This window comes from Rhinatrema bivittatum, chromosome 9, assembly GCF_901001135.1.
Source record: "Rhinatrema bivittatum chromosome 9, aRhiBiv1.1, whole genome shotgun sequence".
In the NCBI taxonomy this organism is placed as follows: domain Eukaryota; kingdom Metazoa; phylum Chordata; class Amphibia; order Gymnophiona; family Rhinatrematidae; genus Rhinatrema; species Rhinatrema bivittatum.
The window spans coordinates 265,612,271-265,626,556 of NC_042623.1; the positions used below are offsets into that span (position 1 = coordinate 265,612,271).

Below are 14,286 nucleotides of genomic sequence, written 5' to 3' on the forward strand. Positions count from 1 at the left end.
TTAGTGAATTGCGCACACAGGAGAGCAGTTTGCCCGCTCTCCCGCAACTTTTACTGTATTGGCCTGTAGGTGCTCAGTATCTGCAGGAATACAAGAGAATTGTTATAAAATGATATTTCAGTGGTATCAAACACCAGAATTCAACTAGTTAATAATTGTAGTCAGCACTTTGTAAAGTCACAAATTCTTGATGTTGCTATTTCCAATAAAATTCTAAATTTGTTTGAATCTCAAGTGATTTTATTTATATTTTATCACACTTTTTGTTAATTTTTATAAGGGAAGGAGTAGACCTCAGCACCGGCCCAATAATTCTGTTAATTAACAGAAAGATATTTTTTGAAAGCCGTGTTGGTACAATCACTGGTCTACAGCCTATCCTGTTTTTATTTTCACTTTATATAAAATAAAATACTACTTTAATATTACTTTTTAAACTAAAATAGTGATGTAGCTTTTTCAACTGAAAGTCCTATTAATATTGGAGATTTCGATACTACAGCGCCAGTTGATTGTATTCTAACAGGGAAACAAAGATTCTTAGTACCACTGATATATGGACACTATGATGTCTTGATTTCAAAATAGGTTGAAACCTCCAATAATGATTTTTTAACTCAAAGTCCTTTTGGTCAAAGAATCAGAAATTCCTAATGACGTTGTTGCAAAAACACTGAATGATTGCCCAAACTATAGTATCTTGATTCAAACATGAACCTCCATTATGACTTTTCTGTGATATTAACATCAACTTTTAACCGAAGGCATTCTGGTGAGAGGTAAAGAACATGATTACTGTTTCTCATTCAGTTGAACTCAAACTCTGACCGCGAGCACTTCAGGTAAGCAACTTCTGAATTATGTTGACTTGAACTCGGAGCCTGACAGGCTTCCGGTAATTAAACTTGAATCAAACTGCAATAGTTTTAAATGGTGCCACCCGACAGAAATTCAGAGACCTGTTTGTAAGATGGCAAACAACCTTTCATGTCCCGACAATGACTTATCTTAAGAAACTACAATTATTAACTAGTTGAATTTTGTTGCATTTATTATATACTAGTTATATCCCTTATTTTTGTGTCTTGCATCATAGTAATAGGGATGGCTCATACATGGCAGAGCACCTTCAGTTATACACATGAATACGTCACCAATTTACTGAACACCCCCTCCTTATTTTCGAATACTACATTACAGATGTCTTCTAACTCTTGGACAGAATTATTAGCCCTATCCAAAAGGATCACCAGGAGTGAGTTACATGGGGTAACCTTAGTTGAATATTGTAAACATGAAAGGAAACCACGGGGTTTACGTATGTACAAGGAGCCAAAACTGTTCACTGAAGATAAAACTTTCTTGGATCGTTGGAATTCCATACTTAACAAATGTTCGTTAGATTTAATGGTACTGATCATCAAATCTTCACAGAATTTATGTAATGAGCTCTCTATACACTTCGATACCTCAAAATGAAGCATTACAAATTATCCAGTCATTTCTAAATAAAAGGCAACATCCACATCGAGTTCCAACTGAATTCATTTTGCAATTGGCTACATTAGCTCTCAAAAAGAATTATTTTGTTTTTCAAAATCAATTCTAGCAACAAATATCGGGGACAGCAATGGGTGCCACAATGGCTCCATCCCTTGCAAATTTATTCATGGCTGAGTTTGAGACAACGTGGGTGGAGAATTCTCCTTTTTCATCAGAAATTTTCTTCTATAAACGCTTTATTGATGACATCTCTATTATCTAGAGTGGTAATGAGCGGGAATTACTATCATTTGAAAAATGGATCAATTCATGTGATGTAAACATCCAATTTGTGATGTCATACAGTTACAAAGAAATTTCATTTTTGGATGTAAAATTGCAGAAATCGTTCTCAGGAGAGTTGATTACAAGTGTTTTTAAGAAATTGATGGACCGCAACACTATGTTACATTACAACAGTGCACATCCTGTTCCTTTGAAGAATAGTTTGCCTTTTTCGCAATTTTTGCGTTATAAATGGAATTGTTCGAATAATCAGATTTTTAAATCACAATCCAATATGTTGGCTGAAGCTTTCAAACAAAGAGGTTACCCTAAAAAATGTGTTAACAATGCGTTTAAACGTGCACTTTATTATGACAGGGAAGCTTTATTAAATCCCAGTACTAAACAAGATAGCACACAAACAATCATGTGCGTTACAAAATATTCTCCCATGTCACGGAAAATCATCAAGAGTATGCGTCAGCATTGGCACCTAATCCAAATGATACCGGGATTGGAAGAATTGGATTTCCGGATGGCCTTTTCCAGGAGCAAGAATTTTAAAGAAATCTTGAGTCCGTCTACTTTACCTTCCATTAAACGTAACAAACACAACCATTGATGGAGCAACACTTTTAGGACATTACAAATGTGGCCACTGTAAAATATGTAACCAGACATCGGAATTGAAGACATTCACATGTACAATCACTGATTACACGTACAAGTTACGCGAGCAGGGCTTTGAAAATCCGCCCGTTGGAGAACAGAGGTAGAAGTTTTGATTACAGATGTTCACAATCTCTACAGTATAGGTTATGTTGAGATCTTGTGCTGGGGAAGTCCTTCATACATTTTCTTAGAAAATTCATAATTTTTTTTTTTTTGTAAAGTATGATCATGTGGTAGGATCTGATTGCTGAAGCCCTATAATGATTTTGATTGGGGCTCCAACTATAGATGGTGAAGCCATACTGCTTCAAGAATCTGCATGCTTTGTTTTTCTTTTGAGCTTCCTTCCAGTCTGAATTTCTGAGGAAGACTCTGCTAAAGATGACAGAGCATAGATCTATGCTTGTTGATATTATTCAGCTACTGTACTGTCATCATTTGATAGGATTTCTGTATGCCCCTGCTTGGGCGATGAAGATAGTCTGTGTCATACTGCGGCGATAGGCGATCTACCATGCTGTTACTTTGGTGCTTGTAAGTCTGCATGCTCTTTCAGTGCTGGCATGCACCAATGTTTCGATGTCTGATTTTCTTGGTTCTGTTGCTGTAGGATACTTTCTGCACCGATGACTCCTTGAACCAATCTGTATCAGCATTTCAGCATTGGCAAAGCCAGTTTCTTTGATGCTATAATACTTCAGCTTACCCAGCCAGGAAATGATTTTTCAATGGTTCTTGATTTATCTACCTTAGATGAGCTTGAGTACTGGTAAATCAATGCCCTCAGGGACATCTGCCCACAGGAGACACAATTTGTAGAATGGTGCTCTGGACCCAAACATTTTAAGCACAAAAAGAGTGCTGGTCCAATTTAGACATCTTGTGCCCATATTTCCGACCCATTGGAGCTTTTTCCCTTTTCTTCGTCAACATGCAGAACAATCGCAGTGACATGGAAGTTTCCTACCATTCGCTGATGCGGTCTAAATTAGACTAAGGAGACTGACATGCAGGAAGCACTATACATGCTCAAAAAGCAAAACAAACTTTCTTGAGCTTTGAGACAAACAACCCAACTCGGCACCATCAGATGATGTCACCTTTCTAAGTGGCTTTTTCAGATGACTGTCTAATATTTCAATGCAGAAATGTGAAGATGCATGTTATATTGATCAGACAGACACTAAAGGCCAGACAAAAATCAAGCACCACAGGAAAGACCATGCCAACATATCTGTAGGTCAGCACTTTAGAACCAAACTCCTGTATCAACTTTATGATCAAGAAAATGAAAGGAAAATTTAAGACAATTCAGGAACATAAGAATTTTGATAATCAGCTACTTTAGAACTGACAAAATAGGAAACCTAGGTCTCATGAGCCTATCACATTATAATGCAAACTATTCTGATCATCCAATCCCTCCATCTCTTCACTGGAACATCTTTTATGGCTCACTTATGACAGCCACACTACTTTATATTTTCTATGCCATCTTTTTCTCTTTCAAATTCTGTGCTGAAGAGAGTTTTAGCTCTTGAAAGCTAGTCAAGATGTTAATCCAATAAAAAGGTATCACCTGATATTTTTGTTTATATTAAGTTAAACTTATTTCTGTACATTCAAGTGGACTAACATTGCAGCCACATTACTTTAACCCTCCAGATTAGTCAGAGGTAGCTCCTCAACAATGAGAGTTTGAACTGCATTGCAGCTGCAGTCTCTATGATCCACATCTCACTGTCAAATACTACACAGAGACCTTGGCCAATCCAGAAATGATTTAGGGAATCCCCAATCACCAGAGAAGTCAAAGCAGGTGGGTGAATGAGGCCTGAGATTAGGTAGTGGTTTCTAAATAATGAGCTTCCACTAAAGCAGCACAAGGATCCAATTTGCTGACATCTCACTCTGCTCTCTACATAAAGGGGTATCCTTTTATGGTGTTTCAGTGAAAAGCACCCTTTCAATGTGGCTGTCATAGGAGCTGTCCAGACTATGGTGCTGAAGAGCAGTGAAGCACACTTTAACAAGCTCTGAGGTTTATTGTACATTTATGCTGCACCAAATTTTTAGGTCATTTCCATCCAATGTAAACTTGGTTTAAATGTCTGCTGTGGACAATCATTAGCCAAACATGGTTTGATAAATTAGAGAGAACGAACAGCTCAAATTCACTCTCTCCTCTGAAGTAGTGAATACTGAACTCCTAGAAACTCATACCTGGGCTCCTAGCCTGGAAAGGTACCTGTTCCTTAACCCAAAAGCACTCATGGGCCGGAGTCTGGCTAAGCCCTCTTCATTTTGATGCCTATGTTTTTTTCATTTTTTTCTGTTCTGGAAAACAGAAGAAGGATTACAAAATTTATTCAATAACCAGATTACTTATAATAAAAAAAAAAATCTCTCTTTTTTTTTTATAATTTGTTAGTGCTAAGCACATTCTTGCCTGTGTAAGATTTAAAGAGGTAGAAAGCATCTAAACCATACAAAGAATTAAGAAGGCAGTAAACTATGATATTTACAAAACTTTATTTTTATTTAATTAGGAAATGGTGAGTGCAATTTTAGTTACATGTTTTATCATAAATTTAGTTACAGCAAAAAAAATAAAATAAAATAAAAGTCTTCCATGTCTGTTGAACAAAACAAATAAAAGCAGGTAACCATGAAAATATATTTAAATTAGTACCAGACAAGATTAGTGCAAAAAACAAAACCAAACCTGAACCACAGAATTCACACCAAAAGTAAAAAGTGCTCAACAATCTACAACAGTTACAAAGTCTTGCTGAAATTTGGTTAAGATTAAAATGCATCGTATAACAAATCTCAAAATATTATCTACTCCACAGGAGAAATATAGAGTGGAAGTGAAAATGAAGGTGTGCAGCATTGTCTTTTACCCATTACTTCAAGAAAGACCTTAAAAATCATTGCTACTTTGTGTGCCACCCGCTTATGCCATAAAGAAATCTGAAATTTTTCTTTCAATCAGTGACGTTTATTGTATCATCTTTACAACAAGAAATCTGACTATCTGGCTGCTTCTTTGCACTGTTTTTTTTGCCTAGGTCCAGGCTTAGTGTGGGCAGAGCCGGAGAACATGGCGGCAGACGAGGAAGAGGAAGAACATGGAGGGGGAATCAGACCTTGCTGGCTGGTGTCTGTCTCCAGGAAGGGATTCGCGGGCTGAACAGGCCATTTGCAGCAGCTGGACCAGGAATGCTGCAGCAGTGATTTTCAGATAGGTAGCAACAGGGAAAGAAGCCACAAGGATCATGTGTAACACTGCTCCGTGTCTAAAATTCCATCTGCCGGGCGAGAGTATGGAAGGGCCCACACACAGAGAAGCTCCAATGTACAAAGCCACAGTTACAGCATTTTATAATTCCCATTTCAGCTGTGGTGTACAGTACAGTGTCGAATTGAGACAAACTTCAAAGCTATAAATGCAGATTTTAATTTAAGAACAAAGAGCTTAGCCGTCCCCTCCATAATTATAAGTAAAAGCATCTTAATTTAATCACTGTCAAGTTTGATACACAGCAGCTCATCAGCTGCATTTTGCTAAGGTTGGTAATGCACTAAATCTCTTCATGACATCACATGCCTGATCATACGCTGTGTGCTTCTGGGTGGCTTTAGCTATTCAAGTTTCTTTTCTGAAAAACATTATTGTAATAAAAGTTATTGAAAACTTTGGCAGCAAATAATCACACATGCTAGATTGTGTTATCTGATCTATGTGATATTAGAACCAATAAAAACTACAACTTGAGCAAAAAAAGGTAAATTACAAAAAAAATCCACAATACAGCGTTAAGTGCAGAAGAAACCACTGATTTTGTGTACCCTAAAGCCAGAATGTTAGCGTGAACAGCTGTGACCATATTCTGACCTTTTCTCTGCAAAATCTGACTTATAACAGTTGAATATCTGCAGAAATCCGACCTGGGGCATTTCTCTCATGCTGCACAAACATATCTCATAGGTTCTTTGTCTGCACTAGCTGTGCACTCTGACATTCCCAAAGTCGCAGCCTTTGCTAATATCTCATCCCACCCAATGCCAGGGCAACTTTTTCTCCACAAGGACTTCTAGTCTCCAAAGTTTGGAAAAAAAATGTTGCCGAGGAGTAAATCTCCCTGGGACACAGCCAATCATCACTTCAGCGTGAGGAGAAAAAAAAACGCCCATCTTCGGATATAGTCATGCGCGTGGCTTTGGAACTTCATGGAATGGAGGCCCACAATACCTGCCAATGCTGAAGTGCAACCATTTCAAATGCTATAGGGCAGCAGGGGCTTCAAAGAGGTCTGCCATTTTAGACCAGGGCTCTCTGCTCCATCCCTGAATGGCCAAAAACCAGCATGTCCACACTGAACAGACATGTTACGTAGCAAGATATGTGAGAAATTGCAGATTAGATTAGATAGAACTGCTCGCAGCTGGTCCAGGAGCCGGGTTAATTTGCATATCTGGGTTACTCTTTAAGCCTGTGCTTAAATTCAGCATTACCACTCAGAATCTAATCCAGCACTTCATTTGCAACTCCTAAAAAGCACTAAATTCTCAAAATATGTCATAGTACAGAGACAGACTATACAAGCATCCCCACATATCTTCAGGTATTAGTACTTATTGTTTTACACCCCCTTTTCATTTCCAATTCCCAGTTGTACTCCCTTGTTTTATTGTAACTTTTCTCTTTTTCTAATTATTGCCTCTTGTTAATTGTTAACATTATTGTTAAGATCTCTGTTCTCTGTAAACAGAGTTGATATGATTTGTATCAAGAAAGTCGATATTAAAAAGCTATAAACAAACAGAAACATAGAAATGACGGCAGAAGAAGACCAAACGGCCCATCCAGTCTGCCCAGCAAGCTATGCACTTTTTTTTTCCCCCTCTTACTTGTTACGCTTGGCTCTTAGTACCTTTTAGTTCTATTTCCCTTCCACCCCACCATTAATGTAGACAGCAGTGTTGGAACTGCATCTAACTGAATATGTAGCTTAGTTAGGGGTAGTAACCGCCTCAATAAGCAAGCTACACCCATGCCTTTGTTTACTCGACTATGTAATTCAGTCCTTGTTGGTTGTTGTCTATATATAGATCCTCTTTTCTACATTGCCCCTGCCGTTGAAGCAGAGAGCTATGCGTTGAAAGTGAAGTAACAGACTAAATAAATAAATAAATACTCTACAAAACAGACCCGTTTGCGGCCCTTGAAGACCGAGGTTAAGACCCCCTCATTTCATGGCTGTATCTCACCTTCCCCGCATGCTTAGTTCTGAAACTCTGGTCTCCCACATAGTGGCATAGGGATGTGCCTTTGATGCTCCTTCCTTGGGGCAATCATACTGTTATTTTAAATACATTTCCGTTATTCTAAAGTTTTGCTTTCCTCTCAAAATGAATTCAGAGACTGTGACTTGCAACTTGCTTATTCAGCAAGTATTCCCATCTCTGTTCTCATAACATTACAAACATTTCTGCATGAAAATAAAAGCTACACACCTTGCTGGTTTGACTGTCTAACGCTAGCACTCAACAGCTTATTTCACAGTTCATAAAAACGTTAACTGTCAATAGGTTCAAAGCATTTTGCTGGAAGGAGGGCAAACTCCGAAACGACTGGGCCAAAGAGTTTACACACAAAGAAATGAAGTCGCTACAAAGCAGAACTAAAGCGACACACTTTATTAATGCTTGCTCTGCATTGCGTTCACGCTGGGCTGACTTTGTTGTAATTGCTTTATGTGAATTTGTGACCTGTTCTGGTTCATATATCACTGCATTACTTTACACCCTGTTGGGAAGCATCGTTTCCATTTTTTTTCACATTATCTTTTTGGCTCAAATCTCAGAAAAAAAAAAAAATATATATATATATATATATAATGTCTTTTACGATGTCTCCTTTAACCAGAAGAACCAGCAAAACTACACTCATTTAGCTGTTGTGTCGGCAGGCAGCATTATCTGAGTGCAGCCCACAGCAGCAAGTTTCTTCTCAGGCAGTGCGACGCCTGCTGCAAAAATCAAAATAGCAGATCTTGACCTTTTAAAAAAAAGAAATTTTAAAAAATTCCCTTCTGTGGACACAAGAATATTGCGGGTGTGCGGAGGTCGAGGGGGACTTCCATGTACAGGTATATAATGGAATCTGATCCGTGCTAGGCTATGACCCTAACTTATTCTATTATAAAGGGATGCCGCTTCCAAGGAAAGGAGAAAATTCAGTCCTCCAAAACACTGTCGCTCCTTGTGACCCTGGGCAAGTCACTTTACCCTCCATTGCCTCAGGTACAAACTTAGATTGTAAGCCCCCTGGGGATAGGGAAATACCTACAGTACCTGAATGTAATTCGCTTTGAAGTGCTGAAAAAAAGTGCGAAAAGCAGAATATAAAAAAATCTAAATAAACAAAACACATAGCTATGTACATAGTCACCAAGGGACCAGTAATCAGATGGGATTTCCCTGTGTAGCTATGCAGTCTAATTACTGCTCCCCTAATCCCCAAGTGGGGGCAACAGTGGGTTAAGTCAAGCGAGGGAAAAAGAACAGATGGAAACTGCATTTTTAAATCTTTCCTGCTTCACTGCAAGTGCAAGGTGCACAGGTAGTTTGAGTTCGCACTGTGCGCACCAGTGGGATTTTCAAAGGAAAAGTCCCCAAGGGGATGCGAGGCCTGCAGGTACCCTTTAAATTACTTTCTTTATTTAACCAGACTGCTTGAACAATTATTTAACAATTAATGTCAACTATCATTTTATACTGTCCAACAAAATATCACACAGTATTTCGATCTACCATTTTATACCAGGAACAAGATGAAAGCCTTCATGCTTTCAGTCAGACAATACTGATTCAAGTGAACCAAAAAACTAACATACTGGGTGGGTACTTCTGGTCTCATTCCATTCCAATCACCAAAAGATTTAGAGGACATCCCTTAAGAATTGGGTTGAACCCTTATATAAACCCAACTTCTAAACAGACTGTGGCCGGCACACACAAGGGATAACCAGAATTTCTAAATGATTCCCCGTCATCCTCTAGCCCTTCCCTCTCTCCCTCCAGGCAGCCAACAAAACCTCAAACTACAAAAACACATTTAAATCAAACCAACGTCTACGCTTCAGGTGGAGAGATGTCCTCCATTAAAAAAAAAAGAAAGGAAAAACAGGATCCTTCTAGCTCTCTCAAAAGCATACACAACAGGCCCTACAAGTTGAAACTCTTTTATGTTACTAAAAAGAGTTAATAAAGGTCCAGATAACCTAACCCTTGTTATATACTTACTCTATTGCAGTTTGTAGCTTTTTCCTCTTTGAGGTAGATAAGTTAAGTTCACCTCCTAGGAAATATTAAAGAGATAATTGTTCACACTGCTGAAAACATTTATTCATTCATTTTTAAGAATCTCTGCCTTAACCACCAAAAGAAAAGAAATTTGTTAAGCAGTTAGAAAGCAACAGCAGCCAATCCATATTCAGTGAAGTGGGACCTGTCCATCTAGATAATGACAAAGTGACACCAGGTAACAAAAACTCATAGGGCTGAACGCATCCTGGACAGACCAGACTTTCACAGTGTCCTCTGTGACAAGATGAGCGCCAGACATTTAGGAAACCCTACTCTTTTCTCCAATGGTTTTGGAGTTGACTCTATAAAACATCATCAGCTGTACAAGTGTCCCCTCCTCCAGGGCACAGCTAGTGCAGTTTTATTACCACTTTCAGAACAAAGTACTCCATACATCCAGGTGTCTATGGTCTGTGAATGGCAAAAGGCATAAACATTTGAAAACAGGAACTGCTGTAGGATCAGATAATCAAGAGATTTTTGCAAACCCTGCCTCCCCCTCCAAAAAAACCCCACCTTTGCCATAGCCTTAAAAGATCATTGGGGCATGCAGAAGGCACAACCACAGATGCTACATTTACACCTTCCACTCTGCCCACAGACACGCCCAAGATAACTGATTTACTCACATACGTACCTTTCATTCATCTCCTGCAGCCCTCAGACTCAAATTCAGCTTGAAGCTTGCTAGACCATTGCCACAGTCAGGGCCGGTAGAAGCACTAGGCGATCACCTAGGGTGCCATAGGTTTGGGGGGGCAACCCAGCAGCCACCTCCTGCTTCCATCGGACCTGCTCAGAACTGTGAAAAAAATGTGTCCCAATTCCCAACACTGGTGGCAGCTGCAGGACCTCCTTCTTCCAGCCCTCGAGAACTGGAAGAGAAAATGTGTTGTGGACCCGCGTGGGCAGGAAGAAGAATGCCCAATCATCGTAGCTGGAAGGAGTGGCCGTAAGAAAAGACAGAGAGGGTCAATTGCAGCATCACCCGGGCCCGGGCGGCAGAAGAGACGCAGCGATCGGACAGGCCGCGCGGCGGGAGAGAGGCAGAATCAGCTGTATGCACTGCAGAAGAGAGGCAGCATATCTGCTGAATGAGGAAGACAGTGGAGGCCTCCTGATGCTGTGGAAGTCCAAGAAGAAAGCTGCTGCCTACACCTAGGAGGTAGAGTAAAAGAAAAGAGTACATGTGTGTGTGCATGTGTATATGAGATTTTATGGGGAGAGAGAGCATGTGGGGGGGGGGGGGAGTGTGTATTTGTGAGAGAGCATATGAGGAAGAGTGAGTGTGTGGGGGAGAGAGCACAAGCATGGGGGGAGAGAGAATGTGTGTGTGTAGGGGAGAAAGAGCAAGTGTATGTGTATGTGAGAGCATATGGAGGAGAGTGAGTATGTGTGAGTAAACTAGTATGCTTGTGTATGAGAGAGGAGAAAGTCTTTGTATCGCAGCCACCACCTCCTCACGTTAATCCATGACAAGCTCAGACTGGAAATCAAAAGTTCCCAGGTATGAGTGAGGGAGATTTTTTTATCCTTATTTTTAATTATAGGGTGGTGTTTGTGTGTTTGCTGTTTTGAAATATTTTATTGGTGTTTGGGAAAGCTTTCAAAATTTGCATGAGTCTTTATTTATTGGATATTCTATTCATCAGCTGTTTTGAAATTATTTTATTAGTATGATTTTATTATGATTACTTATTTTTATATTTCTTGATTTTGTTATTTCATAAGGAATTGTGAAATTTTTGTTCTTCCATTGTTGCACTGTATAGAGTCTGGCGCTTTGTGTTTTACAATTCAGTTTTTGTCTGCACATTTCTATTTATACTTTATGGTGGCTTTATTCTGTATTTGGTGAGGGTCTGTGTTCTGCATGCAAAGACCGAGATGAAGCACTCTTAGCATGTGGTTTCTTTGTAGGGATCTGTAGTAGCTTGGCTTGTTCTGTTTTCCTGATAGGAGGTGTATTGATATTTTAGATTCTGGTGTAATATTTGTGGTATTCCTTTTCATAGGTAGGGTTGTTACTTGGCAGATAGTACTGTGTTGATACGAGAGGACCATGCCGACACGAAACATGTGATGACATATGAATTCCAAGTTGCAAAGTTATCTTGTTGGCATCACAAGAGTGCATTAACTATCACAACAACGTGTATATTATTTTTACTTCAGAATGTTATTTTTCATGTAAAATCTGTTATAAATGCATAAAATTGTGTATGGGGAGGTGTGTGTGTCTGTGTGGGGGGCAGCACCAGGCTATAAGATTTGTCTAGGGCACCTAATACCCTTGTGCCAGCCCTGGCCACAGTAATACAGTTTCCATTACTTCCTAAGGGAATAATTTTGATACTTGCAATTAAAAAAAAAAAAAAATAGGAGTAGCAACTGCAATATTCTCCAGATCCACACATATGCTAAGGATGTCGAGAATTTCTGTGCGCATAGCAAGGTGGTAATTACTGCTGTCAAATATCCACGCTTTATCAAGTGAGTCCTCTCAAGGGCCAAACTGTAAGACAAAACCAAGTCAGATCTTCATGAAAGACCAGACCTTGTTGGGGCAGGTCCCTGTGCGGTGGAAGGCACAGAGGTATCTCCACCAGCAGTCTTCCACATGTCTGTGTAACAGGAGCATTTGGGCCAATGCAGGGCCACTAGAAGGACTAAATCTCCTGTGACGCTCGATTTTGCGGATGACCTTGACTAGCAGAGACCACGGAGGGAAGGCTTACAGTAAGTCCTCCTCTGGCCAGGGCTGAACAAGGGTGTTGATCCCAGGGATCACCGATATCTTCTTCGTCTGAAGAATCAGGAGATCTTTGTATTGTGAGATGTGGCCAGCAGGTCAATGGATGGGAGGCCCCAGCAATCTACCAGCAGCTGAAAGATTCTGGCCGAAAATGCCCATGCTCCTGGATCCACACTCTCCCTGCAATGTGGGAGACCAAGATCGGTAGATTCAACTCCGCCCATGCCATAAGGAGATCTATCTCCAGAGACACTTGCTGGCACTTGGATCCTCCCTGGCGGTTGATGTAGGCTACCACTGTTGCATTGTCTGATATCACGTGGAGCGTCTAACCCTCAGCATGTGGCTGAACTGTAGACATGCTAATCTAACTGCCCAGAGTTCCAGGCAGTTTATGTTCCAGCGTGCTTCTTCCTTGGTCCAACGCCCCTGGGTTGTCAGGTCCTGACAGTGAGCTTCCCATCCCCGGAGGCTCACATCCATCATGAGGACAAGCCAGTTCAGTGGGGACAGGCTTACACCTTTGCTAAGGTGAGCTTCCTGTAACTACCACTGGAGCAGAGAACTTACTTCCTTCGGTATGTGGAGGCAAACTGAATATTCTTGGGACAGCGGGGAGTGTTGGAGTGGACGCATGTGTTCCTTCGCCCAAGGTACTACCCACCAGGGTTGACGCCATCAGAGGACCTGAAGATAGCTCCACACCCCGGGGCGCATTGTGTTCATCAATCGATGCACCCGACACATCAGCTTCCTTATCCTCAAGGATGGGAGGAAGACCTTGTCCTGCTTGGTGTCGAACCAGACTCCCAGATACTCTAAGGACTGGGAGAGCTTGAGACTGCTTTTGTCCATGTCCTCGATTCAACCAAACTCCCGAAGCATGGATGTCACTCTGCTGATCACCTGGAGTCTCTTTTCTAATGACTTCACCCAGATCAACCAGTCGTCCAAGTATGGGTGCACCAGAATCCCTTCTTTCCTCAGTGCCGCCGCCACGACCATCATAATTTTGGTGGTGGCTAAGCCAAAGGGCAGCGCCCAGAACTGATAATGGTGGCCCAATACTGCAAAGCATAGGAAACACTGGTGGTTTCGTCTGATTGGATCATGAAGGTAGGCCTCCAAAAGAACTCTCCTGGGTGTACAGTCATTATGATAAAGTGCAGAGTTTTCATGCGAAAATTAATTACTTGCAGATGGTTGACACTCTTGAGGTCCAAGATGGTGCAAATGAAATAGATGGTATGATGAAATAGATGAAATAACGACTTGTATTTTCCTGGGGCATGGGTATTGGAATTATAGCCCTCAAATTGAGAAGCCTTATTAAGGTAGATTCTACTGCTAGCTTCTTGTGCTGGGAGTAGCATGGAGACATCATGAATATGTCCTGAAGAATGCTGTGAAACTCCAGTGCTTATCCTTCTCGAATGATATCCAGTACCCATTTGTCCAACTCTATCTTGACCCACCACTGTAGAAGAGCAATAGTTGACCCCCTATCTCCTCATTCCATGGATGGGTCAGCAAAACTTCATTGGGAAGTTTGGGCCAAACCTGAACCCAAACCAGCCCCTCTCTTTGATTGTTAACTCTGAAAGGACTGAAACCTTCGATGACAGAGATGTCTAAAATGTTAAGTTCCTATAGGGCCAAAAGTGCTGGGAGCCCCTGGCCCAACCCCTCATAGGCGAGGGGCATTGTGACCTCTT

General features: G+C 40.7%; 1 protein-coding gene across 2 annotated transcripts in view; it reads right to left on the reverse strand.

The window, feature by feature from the left end:
- Positions 1-4,954: 4,954 nt before the first annotated feature.
- MFSD1 (major facilitator superfamily domain containing 1) overlaps positions 4,955-14,286 on the reverse strand; it is a 73,162-nt gene continuing 63,830 nt past the window's right edge. For both annotated transcript variants that reach the window (XM_029615149.1, XM_029615150.1), the window contains 2 exons: positions 9,754-9,808; positions 4,955-6,104 (listed from right to left, as the gene is read on the reverse strand). In XM_029615149.1, coding sequence (XP_029471009.1) covers positions 6,092-6,104; positions 9,754-9,808 — 68 coding nt within the window. In that variant the 3' untranslated portion in view covers positions 4,955-6,091. The remainder of the gene's footprint in view (positions 6,105-9,753; positions 9,809-14,286) is intronic.